This window comes from Gossypium raimondii, chromosome 13 (genome assembly GCF_025698545.1).
Source record: "Gossypium raimondii isolate GPD5lz chromosome 13, ASM2569854v1, whole genome shotgun sequence".
In the NCBI taxonomy this organism is placed as follows: Eukaryota; Viridiplantae; Streptophyta; class Magnoliopsida; order Malvales; family Malvaceae; genus Gossypium; species Gossypium raimondii.
The window spans coordinates 6,931,275-6,956,121 of record NC_068577.1 but is presented as its reverse complement, the minus strand read 5'-3'; the positions used below and the strand labels follow the sequence as shown (position 1 = coordinate 6,956,121).

The 24,847-nt window shown below is 32.2% G+C and overlaps 1 protein-coding gene across 2 annotated transcripts; it reads right to left on the bottom strand.

Annotated features, from left to right (window-relative positions):
* Nucleotides 1-186: 186 nt before the first annotated feature.
* LOC105782634 (uncharacterized) lies at nt 187-4,378 on the bottom strand. Of its 2 annotated transcripts, none has more exons than XM_012607496.2 (2): nt 4,173-4,378; nt 187-2,889 (listed from the first exon to the last, which is right to left on the bottom strand). In XM_012607496.2, the coding sequence occupies exon 2, from the start codon at nt 2,535-2,537 to the stop codon at nt 600-602; it is 1,938 nt and encodes a 645-aa protein (XP_012462950.1). In that variant the 5' UTR covers nt 2,538-2,889; nt 4,173-4,378; the 3' UTR covers nt 187-599. The 2 variants fall into 2 exon arrangements, with proteins under 2 accessions (XP_012462950.1, XP_012462951.1); XM_012607497.2 differs by having other exon boundaries at nt 4,206-4,378.
* Between the last annotated feature and the right edge of the window lie 20,469 nt (nt 4,379-24,847).

Sequence of the window (24,847 nt, the reverse complement as noted above, 5' to 3'; positions counted from 1 at the left end):
AAATTGAATAGTTGAGGACAATTTTGTAACTTTTATAGTTAAGTGATAAAAAATACTAATAATTAAGTGATTATTCCGTAACTTTTCATAACTGAGTGACAAAAGAAGGTGATGGTTGGATACCTTTATTTTAAATATAACATTTTTTTAATTATAAATCCAACAATTAAACGAATCTTCACAGAATTTAAACCAAAATAAAGAACCTATTCGATTATCAGATAATACATGGTATTATTAGCAGACCCTTATTGCACTCATCTTCTTTCAATAGGATAGCCGTCATGCCAAGTGAAAACAATTACAGGGACAAAGAGAATAACCTCACCACCAACAACACAAACAATAGATGAATGACAGAAAATATAACCATGGTCTAATTACAACAATTATGAACTAAAAAAAAAAAGAGTACAGCAGCCATGCATCATTGGCCAATGCTGTAAACCAATACCGTGACAATGATACCACTATTAATCAACACACGACTATATATACCGAGTCTCTCTACAACCACCAGATCTTATAAACAATTCCACAGTTGAATAATTAACTTAAAATCCACAATAGGTTTCTTCATTCCAAAGTAAATTTGGACTTCAAATTCTATCAATGGGGTTCTTCAGATTTCCACCAAGTAATGACATGAGACCCCCGCCATGGACCCTCCCCTCTGGGATCAAGAAGTCGAAGCTTGTGTTACCAACACCCCCGGCAATGTGATTGCCATGCCTGTTTATTCCTTCATCTTGCTGCTCGGAACTCAAGAAGCTTGAGTATGAGGCTGATGACTTCATAGATAGTGGAACCAATACCTGTGGAGGTATGAGTTGTTGCCTTTCCACTGGCTTGTCTGGTGAATCGATGCAATCAGAAATGACACTATTGCCTGAAGATGAGTGATAGTTGTTGGAGCTGCTTCCTGTGGTTGATGTTGCCGATACAAGACCATGGAAAACTCCAGGTGCAATGAGCCCTCCCTTGCTTGCCTGCCTCTCTTGCAACATGCTACTGTGAGCTGCACATAGACCACTCCTGCCCCTTGCAAATTTCTCGCATTTGCCTTCTCCCCAGGAGCATCTTTTGCCCCCACCATGGGCCTTGCATAAATCCGTGCTTCCTTGGGCACTCTTGCCGCAATTCTCGAACTTGCACCGTTTTCCACCACCATGCCTGACACAGCAGTCGGTGCGACCGCGTGCACTCTTTGTGCATCCTGGCACTACACACCTTTTCCCACCTCCATGAGCAACACAAAAGTTGGTGCCTCCATGCACACTCTTGGGACAAATGCCACCACCATTGTAGAGGCAACGCTTTCCCCCGCCATGTCCTTTGCACAATGGTGTGCTCCCTTCAGCCCCTTTGGTACACCCAGCAAATATACATCGTTTTCCACCGCCATGAGCCTTGCAAAACATGGTACTCCCCTGAGCACCCTTAGTACATGCAGGGAACTGGCAACGACGACCACCACCATGAGATATGCACAAACCAGCCTGTCCTTCAGCGCTGCGTGTGCAACCTTCCACCTTACACCTTTTTCCCCCACCATGCCTAATGCAAAGCCCTGATTTACCTCGTGCAGCCTTTGTGCAACCTCCAGAAAACCCACATCGTCTGCCTCCACCATGTGCGATGCAAAAATCGGTCTTCCCCTCAGCACTTTTAGTGCAACCCAAGTGCTGGCACCTCCTCCCTCCACCATGAGCCTTACAGAAGACAGTTCGGCTCTCAGCACCCTTGTTACACCCTGCTTTTTGGCATCGTTGTCCGCCTCCATGACCAATACAAAGACCAGTTGCCCCTCTTGCTCCTTTAAAGCAACCAGCAAACTTGCATTTCTTCGAATTGCTAGTTCGGTAATCGGAAGACGTAATAGTGGTGGTCTGCTCAGAGATTGTGTCTACAGAGAAATCTGTCTGAGTAGAGTGCTCACAACTCAGATGAAACTGATGAGAATGAGATTTAGCTCCAAATTGGAATAGTTCGTGTGTCTGCACCGAAGCTTTCCCACTATCCATTCTTGGAGCCAAGAGGAGTGATGGCATATAGCCACCAGATTTCTTGGCCGAAGTAGAACCCTCATCAACAAAAGGTATTGAAAGTTGACTACCTTCTGCAGAAAACTGATTTGAAAAATGCACACTAACATCAGTCTCAGTTGACAAAGAACGTTCCAACAGATTCATACTTCCCTTCGTCCCTCCAGAAAGACCAAGTTTTAGGATAGAGTTATCCTCAGGTGATAAACCTGGTGTGAATAAAGCTGCTGTCGATTTGTTCTTGTTGAGGCCAACATTGTGATAATCATTGCAGTATACACTAGGAGTTGGACCCAACCCCAGAACCAACCTGCAGCCATCATCAGGTGCACTTGAAAGATCAACATGAAGATCGCTTTGAGTACTTCCAAATCCGGCCTTGTTGCTTCCTCCATGACCAAGAAAGTTCAGGCGCAGAGTGGTATCCCCAAAATTTTCATTTTTCGAGAGTTCAGACACATGAGAGAACCGTACATTTGTATTCAAATCCATAGAGGCTGTGAACTATAACACTAAGGTAAAGGACGTAGGCACAACTTACAGAAAACAAGTCTTTAGTACATACTACTAACTGGTATACATATCATAAACAGATTAAGAAACAGAAGAAATTCCAAAGGCATTCCTCCTCCGCTTACAAACCCCGATGTATCTGCACGGTCCATTTTATCAAGTATCTACTGTAACTGTTCAGACTTCAATCGTGTAAAAGCTTAGTAGCAACTGATGTATCTGACAACGTTTCTAGGATAAAATCCTTTTATAAGAACATTCAAAGTGGATGAAAACAGACATATGAAGCGTCTTGTGCTCCTGGTCAACAGACAGATCAGCTTCATTAACCCTGACAAGCAAAAACAATTGAAGTAACACAATCAGGTCCCAATTGAAAGCCATTTAAGTATATCACACTCAAGTAATAACAAATCAATAGCGTTAATTAGACAGTCTTAACATCAAAGCTTAAACCAGAGGAAGTTATACAAGGCAATGTCAACACAACGCAACGCAACGTCTAGTACATAGCAAAATAGATTGAACATAGTAACGAACGGTTCATTTTAAGCAGCACTAACAACAAATTCAATATCTATGTGCCTATCAAAACTGCCAAAATGACCCTCAGAAATCATGGACAGGTAAGGACTTATAAATTATAGGAACTCCTTTTTTTGGTGTGAACTCTGGGTATGCCCAAGTTACATTGGACTTGAAACTAATCCCAAACAGGCCAGGAGTGTTTAAAGTAAAACCCTCTCAACAAGTGGGATCCAAACTTGTGTCCTCACCCTTATGGGAGCGAGGCGGCTATCACCTCAACTAACAACTGTCCTAAGTGGTAAATAAGAAATCAACACCATGGTTGAGAATTGAGAACCAATATCATAGATTTCGTCATTAGATGGTAAAATTTGGTGACCAGCAACATGTTTTATCAATTACAACCCAATATCACTTGAAATTAGAAATCAATACCATCATATACTCTATAAAAGTTAATCTAATATCCATAATACCTTCAAAGAACTTGTATGATGTATCTGAACAAAGAAGCCACTGACATAGACCAAGAAATATAGACCAAGGATGAAAAAGAACAAAGTTAATTGAAAAAATCTTTCAAGACCATTTACATCACAAGAACAACAGCCAAACTTTCATCTTAAACAGTAGATCTGAAACTACACAAATAACATAAGAACTAAACTTCAAAAAACAAATGGAATCACTCAAATAAAAGAAAAAAAATAAGAAAAAAAAATTCCGGGATCCTGCAAAAAAGCAGTAAGAACAAAACAGCAGCTGCCAATAGAACAAGCTACTAGAAAATAGTTAAGTAAACGGAATAAATTGTAAGAAAAAAGAAAACCCAGATTAGTTTTCAGTTCAGCTTGCATAATTAACTTCCTATCAAGATTAAAACTACGCAAAAAGACCAAAACAAAGAAAATTAACCATATTCCTTTCTTTGAATGATTATATCCTGAAAGAATTGAAACAATAAGGAATCTGAAAGCAAAATTACCGTGTAAAAAGAGGTAACAAGTTAGACAATCAAAATTGAGAGAAAAATTCAATGGAATAAAACAATAAACAGTGAATAAAATAGCAGCAAAAGGATTAAACCTGAAGGAAAGGAAGAGGAATCTGTAGATATACCGTGAAGGAATCAAAATTTGGAGCAAACTGAAGGATCTGAGAAGCTGCTACTAAAGACATGTTGAGAAAACTGGAGAGTATCTTCGAAACAGAAAAAAAAAAGAAAACGAAAAGTTTGGTAGGAAGGAAGGAGAGAAGTCTATCAAGAGCGTGAATAATGAGAAAAAAGAGGGACGAAATGGAGAAAATGAAAATGATAAAAATGAATTGAAAATTTTGTAAAAATAAAGAGAGAGAGAGAGACAGAGACGAGGAAACATGGATCTGGTAATTTTGCATAATATAATAAAAATAAAATTTATGTAATTAATATTAAGCTTTATCAAAAATATTAAAAATAAGTAAATTTATTTAATCGGTGTATTAAAAAATTAGTATATATTAGTGTGTCAAATAATAATTCTTAAAAATAATACGAAGAATTTATAAAATTAAAAGAAAAACAATATGATACATTTATGTAAATATATGGGTTAATTGCATTTGATGTCTCGGTTTAGATTCTAAATTATTTTCAAATTTTCAAATATTTTAATTAGGTCATTAAAATTATTAATATCAGCAGTAAAAATAACCTTTTAAATTTTACTAAAATTGTATTTTTTAAACACGTCATATTTAAAAATATCGATGAAAGAGGCATAAATATGTCTAGAAGTTTACTCACGTTTTTTTAACTATGTTCAACATCATATTTGAGCAGTTCCTTATACAGAAGAACTTAATTGAGATAATATTAATACATTGAGGACTTAATTAAAATATTTTAAAAGTTAATGATTAATTTAAAATCCAAATCATAATTTGGGATTAAAAAGCAATTAAAGGGGAAAAGTTTTATTTGATTCGGGCCAGGGCCAGGCTCTAGTTTTTCTCGTTGCCAAAAAGGATGACCTAATTTTTAATTATTATATTTTGTCTTTTATGAATAAGATTATTATAAATAAATAAATAAAATTTGTTGAAAAAATTGGAATCCCAAAAATAGCCTCAATAGTTAGTGAAGGAGCGACTGGTGGAGCCTTGAAGGACTCGAACACTTCCTGATTTGGACAATGCACTCTTTTTGTTGAAAGCGACGTTGTCTTGAAAGTCGAATTTTGGAGGGTAAAAATGTGAATTCAATAGTCTCCCCCCTCGGCCTTGACGGCTAAGCTGGAAAAAACGAGTGGCCGAGGCGAAAAGATTACCGTGGCGTGTGGCGTTTTCAAAGCTTTTTGCAAGCCGCCAAAATGTTTTCGGCTCCGCTGTTTCTACTTCTCGTTGAGCAGCTGCCCCGCTTGAGCTGACGGTTATATCGGCTTACTTTCCATATTAAATGACAATTTTGAATGGGACCCCTTGCCACATGGGAGGATACCGCTTGAGATTTTTAAAAATTTTGATTTAAATTTTCACTTAGTTTATTATTTAAATTTAAATTAATTAAATTATTTGCTGAATATTCTAACCTATATTTAGGGTCCGTTTGTTTACATGTAAAAGGTTTTACGGAAAATATTTTCTACATTTTCCTGTGTTTGTTTCACAGAAAATAGCTTGGTCAATTGAAAATGACTTACAGGTCAACGGAAAATAAGCTTTTTTCCTTGTAAAATGACTTACCCTTTTAAAAAGCGTAAGTCATTTTTCGGAAAAGAGCTCATTAATAGATAAATCTACTTTTATATAAAAATTAACAACTTAAATCAAGTTTAATATTATTATATTGATAATAAAATTTATTTTTACTTTTAAAAATATTTAAAATATTAATATAAAATACTATATTTTTAATATTATTAACATACGTATTTAATTATTTATATTTAGTCATATAATAAATTATTAATATAATTAATATAATTTATTATTTTTAATAAAGTATTTAATATTTAAATTTTATTTTAATAGTAAATTTTAAAATAATAATTTTAAATAATATTATTCACATATTATTGAAAATATCAATATTAATATTTTAATACTAAATATTTATTACAATTATAAATATATTAATAATAAATGTTTTGTAGTATAAATGTTAAAATATGTCATAAGTCTATATACTCTTCACAAATTTGCAATTTAGTTTTGTACTTTTATTTTCAAGAATTTAGTCCTCTACTTTTCGATTTGAAAATTAAGTCTAATTGTTGACATTGTTGATTTTTTTGTCAAATTTGTTAAAGTCACATCTTTATATAAAAAATACTCAGTTGGTAGTCATGTAACTAAAAATAATCGTTGCAATGAACCTAAATTTAACAAAATATTTTTAATATATGTAAAAATAATGTAAAATATAAATTTATAGATATAAAATAAACTCAATTAAACAATGAAAAAATTTAAAAAAATCTCAAATGTATGTTTGTTTAATTAAAAACGACTTTTATGAAATATTTTTAAAGAACCTGCCAAACAAAAGAAAATATTTTACACAGATTCATCCAAACACCAGAAAATATTAGCTTTTCTAGAAAAGTAAGTCATTTTCCATCATTTTCCATAAGTCATTTTCAGTGAAACAAACGGAGCCTTAGTAAGTGTATATTTTAAATTTTAGGGTGTGCTTGGAGTAAAAGTATTCATGCCGCCTAACTCGATTTTTGTCGGGTTTAGATTTAAATTTTTCTACCTATGTTATATGATCCTGCTCATTTTTCTATTTTGGCAAGTCAATGTCAAGTTTAGGCTTGGAATTTTTTAAAAATTGAGTCGGCCTACCTTATGAATACATCTAATTTAGATCTCTTATGGTAATTGTGAGAAATTATAATTATTAAGGTAACAATTATCCTATCTTGTAATTATAAAAAAATTCTAATTTTATAATTGTGTTTGTCTTGCAGTGTGTAATTACAGCTTTAAAAAATATACTATTGTGGCTAATGGACAATGGAATTCCTCAAATTATCAACTCGCTGCAAGAATTGGATTGTGTTTGGTGAAACTTGTTAATTATAACAATTATTTGAATATGACACAATTATATCATTGCGAGTAATTACATCAAAATTAAATTAATAAGTAAATTTCCAAACATATCACGAGTATTGGATGCAAATATTCAAATTTAAATCTAGATAATTATCTACAAAAATAAAACGAATTAAAATAATGAATATCTGATTATCAGTATTCACATTTACTCGTACTTAATTAAAATATCTGAATTTGAATATTCCAGAATATCTGAATTAAATATATGTAAATACTTGCCACATTTCAGACTCAAGCCAAGTCAAATAGCCGGCTGATCTCGGCTGGCTAATTTAGCTTATTCCTCCGCTGCCTGCCAATTCACCGCATCCAACTGAACTATAACAAACTATACACTTGGCATCCTCCCATTGGCCCAGCCAACAATTATTGGGGGATTCCTGGAATCCAAAACCAGTCTGTTGGCTGTTTCATTATTATTTTTATGTAATAAAGTATCCGTAGCTTTGCCACGTCTCGAGTGCGCGAGCGTACACTTTACGGTCCAGATTTTTTCAATATCACATAAATAATTTTGGAGGTTTTTTTATCAAATAAATAAATTTGGTTTTTGATTTATTTAATTTAACAATAAATTATAACCGAATTGATTTAAAAATTATTTTCAAATGAATTAAAAAATAAAAAATAAAGATAAAAATACGTCAAATTAAAAATTAATTTTTATTTGATCGATCAGTCTGATTCGATCTTAACATTACTTATAAACACGGTTAAAACTATAATTGACCTTTTCTTAAATTAAAAAAAAAAAAACCTAAGTAAAGGAATCCTTTTTGTTTCGATCTTAACAATATTCTACAAACGTTATTTTATTATTAGCAAACACTTGGCAATTATTATAAAGTTTAAGTTATTATAGTTTATGCTTTCGTCTCCCTCTCACGTGTTGACAACTTTGGATATGTCATATGTGTTGGCCACCATCCAACCCCTCTTTCCTTTTCTTTTTTCTTAAAACTACAAGAATCTTTTAATTTATAATTTTTGTTTAAATATTATCAACTTTTGGAACGCACATTTGGATACTCATGTTAGTACAAATTTTTGGTGAAGAAAATATTGAATATACAAACAGAACTTGAACAAAAAAAAGAAAAAATAGGAAAAGACTCTAAGGCGTGTATTAAGTCACTATCTTTAAGGTTATATTCGTCCCCACTTATTTTCGGTGTGCAAATGAGTTCAAAGCAAATTAACCTCGAGAATACAATGAAGCCAACGGCTATTTACGTTTTGTACTGACGATAATAACCCACTGCACACTGAGCAATGTATGACAAGAAATTCAATTTCTATAAAGGATTTTTGCAGTAAGAATTTATAGAATAATCTAATAATATTAAAAAATAAATGAAGGAAATAAAGAATATTAGAATTTGTTGGTGTGATTTCCAAATGAAATATCATTATTATTTATAGGAATTGTCATATCTCTTCATAGAGACATCTTTCAATATGTGTCTTTCTCGAATAATAATGTCTTTAAGATAAACAAATAATTATTTATTTAATATTATAACTATTCAAATAATATTATTTAAATAGTTGTAAATCTTTTTAAAAATCAAATAATATAACTTTTGATTAATTACACCCATTTATTTATTGTATATGAAAATGTTCCAACATCTCAAAGTCTTTTTTCCACTTATATACATACAATTAAGGGAGATTGGTTCCTTCTAGATAAATTTTCGAAGTGTCATTTTATTTAAAATTGATGAATTCTTCAATCAGTTGATATTGTTTCTTGGTCAAGTTGGGATTTTATTTCTCAATTTTGTCAAGAGTTCGAATGTCGAAGACGAAATTTCACAAAATAGAAACGCCTCATCGATTAGGAGTCGAGAGTGGCGTCTGATCACCTACTAAGGGGGCGTGACTATCACGTGCTTAGTACAGTTTAAACAACATCCAAGGGCATTTATCCAATCAGTTGATTAACCAAAGTTACATTTGCCAATAAAGTCTCCACAAAATTCGGTAAAAGTTGAGATTTAAAGACTTTAAGTGTTTAGATTCAAGTTCCTCATGTGAAAAAATGTCATGTGTAGGTTTTCTCCCGGGTTTAATTTGTGAGCCCTGTCTAAATTAATTATGGTATAGATTTGGATATGATCCGATTTTTAGTCAATTATGTTTTGTATTAAGTTTATTCTAATTTTAATTGATCAAACATGTATTTTGTTGTTGTATTTATAGTTGTACTTTTAAACTAAAAAATAAATTTATTGTAATCTTGGTTGCCAGATAAATTAGCAAAAATCAACAATCGTGTTCCTATACTTAGCAATAGCTTTAAAAAATAGGATGATCAAATTTTGTCAAAATAAAATAGAGGGACTAATTTTTCAATTTCCACAAAGTGGATGGCCGAAATTCAAGATTAAACCAATTATTTATAACTAACGACGAAAAGAACAATACCACTATTCTATACTACAGTAATTGACCTTTCGATGGAGTTTAGAGGTTTAAGAAAAGACAGAGGGGAAGTAGGAATTATAATAAGTGGAGATTGGGATGGTTTAATTATAAATTTCACCTGTGAAAATTTAGGATGTAGATCCTCAACTTTAATTTGTTAAAATTTAGGATGTTTGGATGGGCGATTGGGTACGGTGTGGTGTGTTTAGCCTACTTTTTGTCTCACACTATAATATTGCTACAGTATCTAATCTCACCGCCACCGTTAATTTTACACTAACCGCAGATAAATACACTACCTATCCAAACTCACCCCTAGTTGAGTAACTTTGTTAAACATTGCCGTTAAATCTCCAACCTAAAAATCAATATTTAACCATTTATGTGGAATAAATTAGCGAAAGCTAGCAGTCTTATTTCAGATATTTACCAACAAGCCAACAAACTTCTCAATTGGTGTAAAGTAGAAGAACCAAATTTTATTAAATTAAAGTGGAGGGAGTGGATTAAAAAATAGACCAATTATTCATAACTGACAACGAAAAGAATCATACCACTATTCTATGCTACAGTAATGACCTTTGGATGGAGTTTAAAGGTTTCAGAAGAAGACAAGAGGAAAATGGAAAGTGGGAGCGAAAAGCAAAGCGATCTCCACGTGTCTGAATCATATTGTGACGCGTAGCCGTCGTTCATTGGAAGATTTTAACGAATGAACGTGTGACTCCCCAACAACGTAACCGTCGCTGTCGAACAACTTTTACGAGGTCATTATCCCGTGCGCTCACGCTCATCGAGAACGGAATTTTGTTTGTTGGATTTTTATTGGATCTTGGTGGTCAAAGGAGACGTGGTTTTTTACGATGAGCTGAAACCTGACAGGCCAAGTGATTTGACTTTTTACAAGTCAAACCAATGATAGAATGGCACGTGTTTTTATCAGATTGAAACATGCTTTGTTAATAGTTGTAGGAGACAGAAGACCAATGCTGATGAGCGAATTACAAAACTACCATTTCTTGACAAAGACAAAAAAATCGTGATTTGACGAATTCTACAAACGAGTTGAAGAAATCGTAATGTGTCTTATAATTGATATATTGATAGTGGAATTTTTATTTATTTAGTTCAACTGAATTGGGGTAATTTTAATAAAAAAAACTAATTTTTTCGAATACGTATAAATTTCATTTTATCAATTATATATAATTTTTAGAAATTATAGAAAAAAGAAAAATACAAAATCCATAAAAATATGTATAAAAATCTAAAGATATATTTAAAATTTTAAAACATTATAAAATAAACTATATAAATCCATAAAATATAATAAAAAATCAAGGTCAATTTGATAATGAATGAGTGGTATTGTTTTTTCGATCCCAACCGAGAAATCCCGATTAAATTTCAAATATATGAGACATTCAAGGATTGAAAGCATAATTAGACCTTAATTTTAAAGCGAAGAAGTAATTTCTTTTAAAGAAGTAAATAGTTAAACGAAAGTAAACTTGGATGTTATAAAATAAGATAAATTATCTAGTTGGTCACCCAACTTTTATGGTACTTTTATTTTGGTCATTTAAAATGAAATCCTTGCAATTTGGTCACTCAACTTTTAGAGAACTTTCGTTTTAGTCACTCAAGCATTAAATCTTTAACGGCGGATAACTTTACACGCCACATCATGTTTACACTATTATTTTGGTCATCCAACTTTTAGGTCGCATTCATTTTGGTCACCCAATAAATATCTTTTTTAAGTATTGATTGAGTTTTAAAAAAATTAAAGATTAAAGAGAAAAGTAGTAGAAATTAAAATAATATACAAAATTATCAATTTGTACTTGTTTATCCCATTAAAATAAATTGAAAAATAGTTGAAAAAATTTATTTATTAATAATGTCAAAAATTTGTTACAATAATATTAAAATGAATTACTTTAATCTCTTTTAAAATTTTAAATTTTAAAATTAACTCAAATAACTCATATTTAATATTTGTCTACAAAACTTAAATTTCTATTTGTTACAATAATTTTGAATTTTAATATTGAAATTTAAATTTAAACAATTAAATTTTGACAAATTTTTGTTATATTTTAGTTTCTACCGTTTTCACTTTAACCCTTGATTTTTCACTCCAATCAATACTTAAAAATATATTTTCCAAGAATAAAATGAAAGTGCCTTAAAGGTAGGATGACCAATTTGTAAGGATTTCATTTTGAATGACCAATATGAAAACACTCTAAAAATTGAGTGACCAATTAAGTAGTTTACCTTAGGGTAAACTACTAAAATAGTCATTTTTGTTTACCTCAATTTACATTTTAGTCACATATGTTTGAAATGTTATATTTTTGTCACTTATGTTAACGTGTTGTAACATTTTAGTCACTGAGCCGTTAATTGTCGTTAATATTGTAACGATAAGCTGACGTGGCATGTTAAATCATCATTTCAAACAAAAATTTTAGGTTAAATTATACAATTGCTCCCCAATATTTTATTGTTTTGAGCAATCTGATTTTTTTCTTTTATGTTCTTTTAACATTCCTTTTTTCATTCATTTTCTATTCTCTTATGTTTCTCCCTCTGTTTTCCTCCCTTTTCTATATCTTTTAACATAGTTTTTCTATAATTTCCATTTGTTGGAACCTTTTTATGTTTATGAAATAAGAAAATGCGAAAGCTAGAACCAAAATAAAACTTGTTTTGTATATTCTCACCCCACAATTACAAACCCTCGTCATCCATCATCGCTTTAACTGTAACAGCCCGATTTAGGGCCTAGTCGGAACAGTGGTTTCGGGACCACAAATCCGACGAGGAAAAAATTTATTATCATTATATTTTTTTGGCCTAAAATTTCACAGAAAGATTTCGTGAAAATTTCGTTTGAGTTTTTGATGTTTGGGCACTCAATTTAGTCAAAAGGACTAAATTGTAAAAAATACAAAAGTTGAGTTCTACATGTTAGAGGTGTCCAATTGTTATGAAATTTTAAATTGGAGGTCCTTAAATGGGAATTAGACCATTGGTTAAATTGTGGACAAAAATGGACATGAGATAAGTGAAATAGGATATTTTTAAGTGAAGGGTATTTTAGTCATTTAGTGATTAAAATGAATTAAAAACAAAGTTAAAAGCCAATTTTGTCCATCTTCAAGTTAGGGCTGAATTTTACAAGGGGAGCCCATAGTAGTGATCCCAAGCCCATTTTTAATGTTCTTTGAGTCACCCCAACATCTAAATTTTGCAAAATTCTTTTCAAAGTCCTTTGTTCTGAAAACATAAAATAAAAATGATGCAATTAGGTAAAATATTGAATATTAAACAATTTGATATTATAGATTCATGTATGAGCAATGGAATAAATTGAAATGTGTCTCAATTGAACATTGATTAGACCTGATTCATTGAATGTAAGGCAAGGCTGAATTCTCAAAAATTGAATTCTGATTTGAATTGATTGAAAAATGTGAATCATTGAATTGTAATCTGAAAATTTGAATTTGAACAGGTCGAATTTTGAAATCTTTTGATTTTGAAAATCATTTAATTGTACATCAAATAATTATGGTTTTGTTTTGAAGTTACATGGTTAAATTTATTAATGAGTTCTATTTTCAAGAGAAATAGAATAGAAACATCATTTTAATTTTAATAAAATAATTTATAATTCCTGTTTTATAATTTGAAAAAAATAAACTTTAATTGGCTAAACATTTTTAAAATTTTATGGTGAGAATTGAAATTGTATTTATGATAGATCTTAAATGTTTAAATATTGATTTATGTTGTAAATTTATTTATAAAGGATTATGTCAAAATTTTCGTAAAAAATTCAGTTGAACGATAACAAGTGTTTGTGTTCTAGTAATACCTCATACTCCGCTCTGGCGAGGAACACGGGCACTACATTTTTTTTACGAAAATTTGACATAATCTCCTTTATAAATATGTAACCTCACCTGCAAATTTTCAGATCGTAACCCAGCCAATTCCAATGTTTCAACCAACATTTATATTCTCAAATATATTTAAATCATACTTAACATTTTAACTATCATCATTAGCATTGTATAAAATAATTTATCAAATAACATATACTAACATTTAGGCTAAATACTTTGTAACATATAACATCAAAATCAAGTCTTCTATACATGCCATAATTTAGAAATATTGATTACAAAATACCAAAAGTTGTGGATAGTGTAGATGAGTTCTCGACTATTTTTGAATTCCGAGCTGAATTGGTAACACTATAAAACAAGGGAAAAGAAAGAGGAGTAAGCATATATCTTAGTAAGTAAGTATGTAATTAATAAACAACTTTCTAGCATGTTTCCATAGATAATATAATCTTAATCACACATAAATTCACTATTTATTCAAGTTCCAGAAGGTCGTTTATTCGCGTCACAGTCACTAAATTATTTTTATCCGGAGCTACAGAACTCCAAATTAAGATCCGTAAATTTTCCCTGAAACTAGACACAATATATTCTTACCATAAAATATTTAGAATTTTTGGTTTAGCCAATTAGTATAATTTATTCTTTAAAGTTTCCCCTATTTCACTGCTCAACAGCTCTGACCCCTCTTAACTAAAAATTAATTATCTCTTTGTACAAAATTCAAATGATGTTTCCGTTTATTTCTCTTGAAAATAGATTCATTGAGAAATGTAATAATGTAAATTACAAACCATAATTATTTTTGTACAATTTTAGTGATTTTCCAAAATTAGAATAGGAAATTTTGAAATCATTCTAACCCTATCTCACTAAAATTCAAATATCTCAAAATATTTAACTCTTTTGCTTATTCTGTTTCCTTTATGTGAAAATATATTCATTCAGCTTTAATTTCATATCTTATCAAACCCCTAATTCAATTTCCACTATTTTTGGTGATTTTTCAAAGTTACACAATTGCTGTTGTTCAAAACTGTTTTATTTCTAAATTTACTCTTTAATAGTTTTAATACTTCATATCATCTTACTCAAAGGTCGATTAAATATCGAACCCAATAATCATCACATAATCTTATCCATTTCACATGTACTTTCACTTGTCCAATTTCCCCGATGAACACTTCGGAATATTAACCGTTACTCGATGGAATCAACACTTAGCAACCACCTTATATTCAGTGATATAGGGAATCAGCACATAGTAACCCCTTTTACAATCAAGGATACAGTGGAATCAACACTTAGCAACCACCTTTAGAATCAACAATTCGGGGAATTAGCACTTAGCAACCTCTCAGGGAATCTACACTTAGCAACCCTTTTTAGATTAGAGTTTCGGGGAATCTGCACTTAGCAACCCCTTTTTGATCAGAGTTTCGGGGAATCTGCACTTAGCAACCCCTTACATTCAATGAATCCCGATCTAATCCGAGTGTTCAATCAGGAACCTTATTTTACAACATTTTACCAATTTTTTCAAATTTAACCACATTTTTTGTAATCTTTATCAAATATTTATTCTATATTCAATCATATCTCAACAATATATTAAATAAAATTAAAACAATGCATTATTCACATACAAACTTACCTCGGTGCAAAATATAGTAAATTTGCAATTTAGTCTACAATCTTTTCCTTTCCCCGATTGAGATTGATTCCACGTTCTTCTTGATCTATAATATCAAATTTACCTTGTTTAATATTCACATTTATCAAAACAATCCTCGACTCAATTTTTGCAAAATTACGATTTTACCCCTAAACTTTTGTATATTTCCACTTTTGTCCCAAAGCTCGGAAATTAAACTTCATCCCTTATTCTTATGTTTTATGACATGCTGAAAATTTTTCCCCTCTATGGTAACATCAAATTCCCACTCTAACACTTACTTATGAACATTAGGTATTTTTACCGATTATGTCGTTTTACTCGTTTTCACTTAAAATCGCTTAGCAAAAGTTGTTCAACATAATTCCAAGCTTCATATTCTACCATAAAACATAAAAATAAACACATTTCACCTATGGGTATTTTTCCAAATATGAACCCTAGGTTAAATTATTGCTAGAATAAGCTAAATCAAGTTACCGGGACTCCAAAAACGTAAAGAACATTAAAAACGAGGCTTGGGATCACTTACTATGGAGCTTGGAAGCTTGAAAACCCTAACTATGGCTTCCCCCCTTGTAAAATTCGGCCCTAGCTGTTAGAGTATGCCCAAAGATCAATCATGAGATGGTTGTAATAACATACTTGATTTATCATGTTTATTAATATAAGGCGTTACCATTATTATTTCAGTTTCTTTTCTATGTGTATAAATAAACTGTTTTATAATAATGTCCTAAGAATAATATGATTATTCTTAAAAGTTCCTTAGTCAAGTATTATTGTTGGATAGGACAACGATAATGCATTAAGACTAACATGTAGTTGGTTGATGATAAAGAGTTATCATTGATATGGAATGTCAGAATCGATGCATGAATATGTGTGTTAGAGAACAACATATTGGACTGACCCATTATGAGTATGTTTCTTGGATTATTATGTAATTGTCACAATATTAGTCATAGTGATTAGTATGTATATGATCCTTAGACTTGAGATCATCATAATCCCAATATCGTGAGTTGTATATTTTGATACGATCAAACGTACACCATAACTGGTTGTTCTATAAATGTTGATGTTGGATATACCACGATCTATGTAGAGGGATATGGTTGATCGAGATAGGATAAGCCCCTCCTACATAATTGGAGTAATATCTTAGGCCACTTGATTAAGTGAGATTAGAAATGCATGGCCATGCTCAAATAAGTTGATATGAGATGTCATGCTTATTTGTATATCGTAGTCTGCTTAAGATATCAAGGAACATGGAATGGACTATGCAAGTGTGACTATTCCATGACTTGTGTCCAATCCAGAGATAAAGGACCAAAGGATTATTGCATAAAAGGTTAATCATAAAAAGGTTATATCGAATCATGATTTCTTGTGACTTAGGTAGCAATGATGCATTGTTAGATGCCACTCATTGTTTGTAACATTGGAATCTTTCTAGTATTACTGCTAACGTTATAGGAACCTACAGGGTCACACCCTATAATTGAAATGAACGGAATAAAACATAGTTGGTATTGTGTTTGGTTGTCGCTTGAATTAAATTAATTATAGAATTAATTTAATTAGGTAATCAAATATCGAACGCATTATGTACAAGGTTGTTGTACGCATTATGAGAACATGAATTTTGTTAGTATATAAATTCAAATAAATATATGGTTTACCAAAATTATATTATAATTAATGTAATTATAATTTTCAGTTTAAAATATTATTATATTTATTTTAATTTCTAGAAACACTAAAAAAAAGATATATAAGAATCTCATTTTTTCTTTGCTTGGGTCTAGCAGCCGTCAAAGAAAATTCTTTCCAAAAACTATTTTGGGGATTCCTTCCGTTCATAATCAACTGGGTGGATTACGTAGATGCCGGGGTCACGATAGATTGCGGCTTGGTTCGATAGCAGATCAGACTACTCGTTGTTGAGGTGTTGCTGTCTACTCAGAATAAACATTCGGTAATTTCGTAACCTTTATCACCCCGATTCGTTCCTCACACATGGATCCGTGGTTAGGATCGCCGAATTTTTAATTTTTTCGCTGCCCCGTAGGGGTGCAGGCGATCCAACACTAGCTTGAAGATGGACAAAAATTGACTTTTAATTTTGTTTTTAATTCATTTTAATAACTAAATGACTAAAATACCCTTCACTTAAAAATATCCTATTTCACTTATCTCATATCCATTTTTGTCCACAATTTAACCAATGGTCTAATTCCCATTTAAGGACCTCCAATTTAAAATTTCATAACAATTGGACACCTCTAATATGTAGAACTCAACTTTTGTACTTTTTACGATGTAGTCCTTTTGACTAAATTGAGTGCCCAAACGTCAAAATTTTCGAAAGAAATTTTCGTAAAATCTTTTCGTGAAATTGTAGGCCATAAAAATATAATGATAATAAAATTTTTTCTCTTCGGATTTATGGTCCCGAAACCACTGTTTCGACTAGGTCCTAAATTAGGTTGTTACATTAACGAACCAATTTGAATTTCTTAATGACTTAGTCCACAAGCTTGCCTCACTCGAAGACCTCGCCAATTTGCTTATTGTAGTCCACCCTCAACAAAGTTTCCCGAGCTCGTTCCCTTAACCTCCTAACCAACCCCCATAACCACCTTATCTATCTCACCTACAACATTCTCGCCCTCTCGAAACCACGTTGTTTCACGAATTCTTCAAACAAACTTTACACTTTCAATAACTAAAACAACCACCATACGAAACTTACCCTCAATTTTACCTAAACCAGTTTGGTTCCATGTTCCCTTTCTCCATTCGGTTCATCCATGTTCTGTTTCCAATAAAGCTTGCTTGGGAATATCCAAGAAGGTTTAGATTAATTTTATCATTTTCTTAATTTTATTCATCAAAAAATAAAATAAAAGAAAATGAATAATCTTCACGATCCTGTAAAAGTTTGGAAACAAAAATTTTTTTGAATATAAAGAATTCAATTTATGTTTAGATTTGATTAAAGATGTGGTTTTTATATTCATTAGTTAGATCCAATATTAGTTTCAAAATTAGGTTATATTCAAATCGAGATTTGATTAAAATGATTGATATTCGGTTTTGAGTGAAATTCAATTTAGGAATCATGTGAAAGAAATAAGGACTTGGTTTATTTGGTGGGCAAAGATTATAATTCTACAAAGGAAAAATACGAGAAGAGAGAAAAATAAAGAGGAAGAAGAAAAGAAAAATAAAGAAATAAAGAGAAAAAATTAAATTGTTCAAAAAGATAAAAGTATAGGGACTAGTTTTAACAAATGGAAAACATAGAAAAACTACGTTAAAAGAAATGGAGAAGGGAGAAAAATAGAGGGAGAAGGAGAAGAGAATGGAAAATAAAGAAAAAATGAAAGCTCAAAGAACATAAAAGAAAAAAAAATTAAATTGCTAAAAACGAAAAAAATAGAGGGATCAATTGTATAATTTAACCTAAAATTTTCGTTTGAAATGATAACGTGCCACATCAGCTTATCGTTACATCGTTAACGAAAATTAACCCTCAGTGAAAAATATTACAACACGATATCTTAAGTGACTAAATGTAACATTTCAAACATGAGTAACTAAAATGTGACCAGAGACAAACAAATGTGACTATTTCCGTAGTTTACCCGTTTACCTTAGAAATATCAATTTGCATTTCAAAGTGGCATCTCTTTAAAACAAAATTCAATATTTGAAAAATAGGTAATGATTAAATACCTCTATTTTTGTTTCCTTTTTCTCTTTCTCACTCCAATTTTTTTTGGTAAGAAAATGATAAAATCAATTACAATCTAACAGAAATAACATTTGAAGTTGAAAATAAAGAGTCTATATATAAATGAATTTGATCAGCAACTTTAGCTAGGGGCATGAAATACTCGTGGATCAAACGGGAACTCCTTCATTAGGCTTGCCAATATGCGGAGTGCAAAATTCGCATTTCTTAGAATTTGTTTGATGATCGCACACCAATCACGCTTGCTTAGTTCTTGAATTCTCAAGACCAAGTCTCTATTCGTACATCTCTTAAGGCCACCAAGGATATCTTTGACAGCTGTATGACAGTCAGTCTGTACTATAACTTCTTTCCATTTGACACTCCATGCATTTTGTAACCCATCATAAATGGCCCAAAGCTCAGCCTGTTCAACACTGTACCTACCAATATTTCTCCCAAATCCCCATAACCATTTACCATGTTCATCTCTTGCGACGGCTGCCAAATAAGTTAGGCCCGAAGATGGGTTGCGTGTGCCATCGACATTCAATTTAAAAAAGCCAGTAGCTAGTGGTAGCCATCTACAATCCTGACTACTATTGCTAGAAGGTATCTCGATCATCTCTATTCTCATCTTAATGCACCTTGCCTAACACCACGAAGATTGGATGACATTGGCTGAATTCGAAGGAACATCATGAAAAATCTTAAAATTTCTTTGTTTCCAAAGTCTCCAACAAACAATGTCAAAATAGAATGACTAGGACACGTCTTGGAAATCTAGACCGAGTGCATTTCTTAAATTTTCCAAGATTCAATCATGCAAAAAGTATGAGAAAAATTGGGTAAAGAGGTTCGAAGGGAGAATCTATTTCCAAACTTCCTTAGCGTGTTGGCAATTTCTTAGGACGTGAATACATGACTCTTCAACAAATCCGCAAATCACGCAAGAAGGATCCTCAGAAATCTCTTTTATATCGCTCTAAATTAGTTAAAAGGCAATCCTTCAAGACTAGCCAAAAGAATTGACGAATCCATTGGGGGCCGTCAAGCTTCCATACTGACTTTCATTTGTCATATTGAGGATTAAGAGAATTATTTAAGAGCATATTGTAAGCTGACTTTACTGTATAGACACCATTTAGAGACCACCTAGAAATAAGTGTATCCTATCCAACCAAGGGATTAGACGCTAGAATTTTCGCAATATGCGAAATAAAATTTTTATCAATAAAACATCGTAGATAATCCCAGTTCCATTCTCCATACGTGGAAAAAATCTCATTCAAAGTGATAGAATTGTTAATGAGAGAAGGGAAACAACAGTAATTAAGAAGAGGTCCAAAATCCGTTAACCAGTTGTCTGTCCAAAATTTCACAATGGATCCATCTCCAACAAACCAGAGGAGGCTTTGGCGAAGCAGAGGCCAAACCTTTGTTAGTGAATACCAAATGAACGAGCAGTTACTTCGTGAAACGTCATCCATAATTGTCTCAAAAAACTTATATTTGGATTGGAGAACTCTAACCCATAAATCATGCTTGTTTGTAAGGAGATTAAAACCCAACTTAAGTATGAACGAGTCATTTTGTTCTTTTAGGCGTCGAATTCCAATCCCTCCATTAGACTGAGGTTGACAACAATCTTCCCCAAATAAAAGTCCTTGCAATTCTTTCAATTTCTGCACAAATACCATGTGTAATCTTCACTGTTTGCATGAAATAATTGATTATGTGAAAGCCCAATTTTGCCTGGGCCCAAACCAAGCAAAAAAAAACCAAAAATAAAATAAATAAAACAAAATATTAAAGTCCAAAGTCTAGTTACAATACTTGCCCAAATTACAGGCCCAAAATTACAAACCCAAAAGACCAAATAAAAAAAACCTAACGGCCCAAATGTCCCAAACACCTAAGCTGTTCAGAACTAGAAACCCTAATCTAACCTGTGCCCCGACACTTCTTCCCACGTCAGCGCCGCACCAATTTCTCTGCCACCGTCAACCACCTACAAAGAAGAAGAAACACGCAACAACAAGTACGAAACAGTAGAGAAATAGATAAATAATAGTGTAATCGGCTATAAAAGCCTAAAAAAAGAACAAATTGTTAAGGAGATTTTTTTTGAAATTAAAAATCCATAAAAAAAAAGAGAAAATACCAAAAAAAGCAATCAAAATTTAAAACAACAAAACACAAGATTTCAAAGGGATTGATTTTTTTTTCCGAATCATTTATTTATATATAAAAAACATAAAACAAAAAGAAAAAGGGAAGGTTTTTACCTCCTTCGCGCTGGAAAGGGAGAGAAACGAAACGTTTCTCTATTTCTTCGCAGAGTTTGATCAGGCTTTCAAGGATTTTGGTCTCTGATCTACATTCTACAGAAAATGAGCTTTAAAAGGGAGGCTTTTTGGTGTTTTCCGACCACCGAGGACGGCAGAGTCCTTCGCCGGTGATCGGTGGCTGATGTGGGACTCACCCTAGGCTGGATTCTCGGTTGCTTTCAAAGAGAAAACAAAAAGGTACGACTTTTTTTAAAAAGGCATGAAGGAAATGAAATTTTTCTAAAATTTTTGGTTTATATAGGCTCCCAAAACGGCGTCTTTTTGGAGACCGACCCGATCTGACCCAACCCGACCCAGCAGGATCTGCGTGTTTTTAAAAGGGGTCTAATAGCACATTTTGTCCTTCCGCTTTTTAATTTTTTTTCAATCCAGTCCTTTTTTGTTTTTTAATTTCTACCCTATGATTTTGATTTTGTTTCAATTCGGTCCCTTAAGGAACAACGCATTTTGGGACAGAGAATAATTTCCCAGTTAGTTCCTCCTCCTTTACGCGTATTTCACTTTAGTCCTTTATTCGATTTTATTATTTAATTTATTATAATTTATACCTTTAATTTCATTTAAATTTCAATTTAGTCCTTCATTCAATTAATTTCATCCTTTTATATTCGTTTTATCTATTTTTTTATTTTTTTATTATTCTTTTACTTTTTTAAATACTTAAATTTAATATTATATATATTTGTTTTATTTATTATATTTATATATTGTTCTTTTACTTTTTAAAGACTTAAATTTAATATTATTTATATTTGTTTTATCTATTTATTTATTATTCTTTTACTTTTTAAATATTTAAATATGATATTACTTATATTTCCTTTTCATTAAGCATTTATATATATATATATATATATATATATGCCCTTATTATCATGATTATTATTTCATTATTCAATCACGACATGATATCTTCGTTATTAATTGATATTGCACTTTCATTGTATCTCGCTTTATTATTACTCATGAGTATGACATTTTATTTTATATTTTTATTTATTTTCTTTATTCATCTATTTATTTATGTCATTATTTCATTTCTTCACCTCCATTATTTTACCTTATTTTACTAATCATCGTGCCTTCTCGTTAAAATACATTTATCCGCTTTTGCATTATGCCCAAATAAATTAAATATACTTCGCTTTTAAAAGTTACACTCGTTTTATCTAATGCATATAAAATATTCAAAACCAAGGCAATGTTCATTATTTTGGAATTAGAAAGGTCATGTTCTTAACTTACGGAATATGACTTCTTTCTAAAACCGAGATAGTTGTATATCTACTTTAAAATAAATAAAAAAAACAAGATTTTGGCATTTGTTCTCGTTTTTGAGGATTTAAGGTATTGTGTCCTAACTTACGAGACATGATCCTTCCTTCTCGATTAACTTGAAATAAGCTCATTTTCGTGAAAATTAATTTAGTTAAGTAATGTCTTAATAAGGGATCGTATTTTAAATTCTCTTCAAAATTTTAATTTTCGACACTAAAGACATCAAGTAATCAACTAGGTACCAATTTTGGGCGTCACGAGGGTGCTAATCCTTCCTCGTACGTAACTGACTCTCGAAACCATTTTCTGAATTTTGTAGACCAAAAATTGTTGTTTTAGTAAATCAAACCTTTTATTAAAACGATCAAATTACGAGGTGATCCGATCACACCTCATAAAAAGGATTGGTAGTGACTCTATTTTTGTTTTCAAAATATAAGTCGATTTAAAAAAAAGGTTTCGACAGCTTAGCGACTCCAATGGGGACAAAATAAAAGAGTCAAGCTGCGAGTTGATTACTTTTGGTCTTTTTGTTGAAAATTGATAATTTGGTTTAAATTTACGATCACTTTATTGCATTTCATCCTTCATGTTTTGTCTTTGATCTATCGGGTTATATAGCGATCTAGTATATCTATTTTACCCGTTCGGAAGTTTTTTTGCGTGTGATTTCTGCATATTGCATTGCATACTCGTTTGATTTTGCTCGTCTTAAGTGGGAGTGAGAAGCTATTCCTTCGTGAGGTCTTTACCTTTGTATAGGATAGTGGATCGCTTTCGGGATATATCCGTACCTATGTCCTCGTGAGATCTTCATCTCCGTATAGCCATAGGGAAATGTATTTCCCTAAACTGAACTCGGTCTGTATGAGCCTATAATGGGTGAGAATTGAGGAATCTACCGGTTCAGGTACCCTTACTTTAGAACCGAATCGCATATAATGAGCCCTAAGAGCCTACCCTAGGTAGAACCATACCGAACCTCTAGTGGTCACCCAATTAGGTGTTCTATTTATTATTTCTTGCTTTGAATTCTAGATTTGTATGAAATGTACAGACTTGTTTTGTTTTGGCTGTGATTGCATTGCATTTTCATCATAGAAAAAGGCGTTGATTCATGTTCAGTTGCTAAATAGAGAGCTTGTCATGGAAAAAGGATTTCTTGATAAAGTGGAAGACAGTGTGGCTGTTCGGATATGGTCCGAGAAGACACAACAAAAGAAGGGTGATAGCCTGACGGAGGGATATATGTCAGAATTATGGGATTTCACTCACATCAGTGTGACTCAGAATAATCTCCAAGAGTTGAAAGAGGTATGAGACCAATGGGATGACGAAACCAAATAGCTATTATACTTTAACTATGGTGATTTGCCTTATCTACTCGATGTCAAAGTAGATAAGCATTTATTCCAAGCTCTTGCTTAGTATTAAAATCCCGCCTATAGCTACTTTACTTTTGGGAAGGTAGATTTGGTGCCCACCGTAGAAGAGTACACAACTCTGCTTTGTTGCCTGAGGATCCAAGCTGACAAAGCTTATTCTAGAGCCACCAACGTCCTTACTTTCTTAAAGATGCTAATGAGCATAACGGGGATGAGTGAGCAATGGGTCGCGGCCCGGATTAATCAAAAAGGAAGATAGTAAATGTATCCCTTAGAAAAGTTTGCGGGATTTGATAATTGCACATTTGGATATGAAGAAAAGGGTCGATGTCTTCACTTTGAGTATTTATGGGTTGGTTATTTTCCCCAAAGCACTAGGGCATATTGATGATGCAGTTTTAGATATATTTGACCGGCTTGAAAAAAAGGTCACGACCGTCCTGATAATTTTGGCTGAAACTTTTTGATCTTTAAGTGCATCCCGAAGAGCGGGTGAATGAAGGTTTATTAGGTGTGCACAACTCTTGCTAGCCTGGTTTCACATACACTTTTGAAAGGTAGAAAATGTATCTTATCGAGTATTCTCTGAGACCTACTCTCCATTGAAAGAATTCATGGCTACTTCAAAGAGACAAAAGTGGATGGCAATTCTCCAATGTCTCCAAGACGAAGACATTGAATGGAGAGCCCATTGGATGATCCCTAATGAGATTTTGTACCAATGTGGAGACTTCGACTAGGTCCTTCTACTTGGGATATGGGGAGCTACTAGATACGCTCCTCTACTTGTATTAAGATAGTGTAGATCGAGGCAGTTCATACCGGTAACGCAAGGGTTGGCTCAGTGCGGGTTTGCATACAAAGGTGATA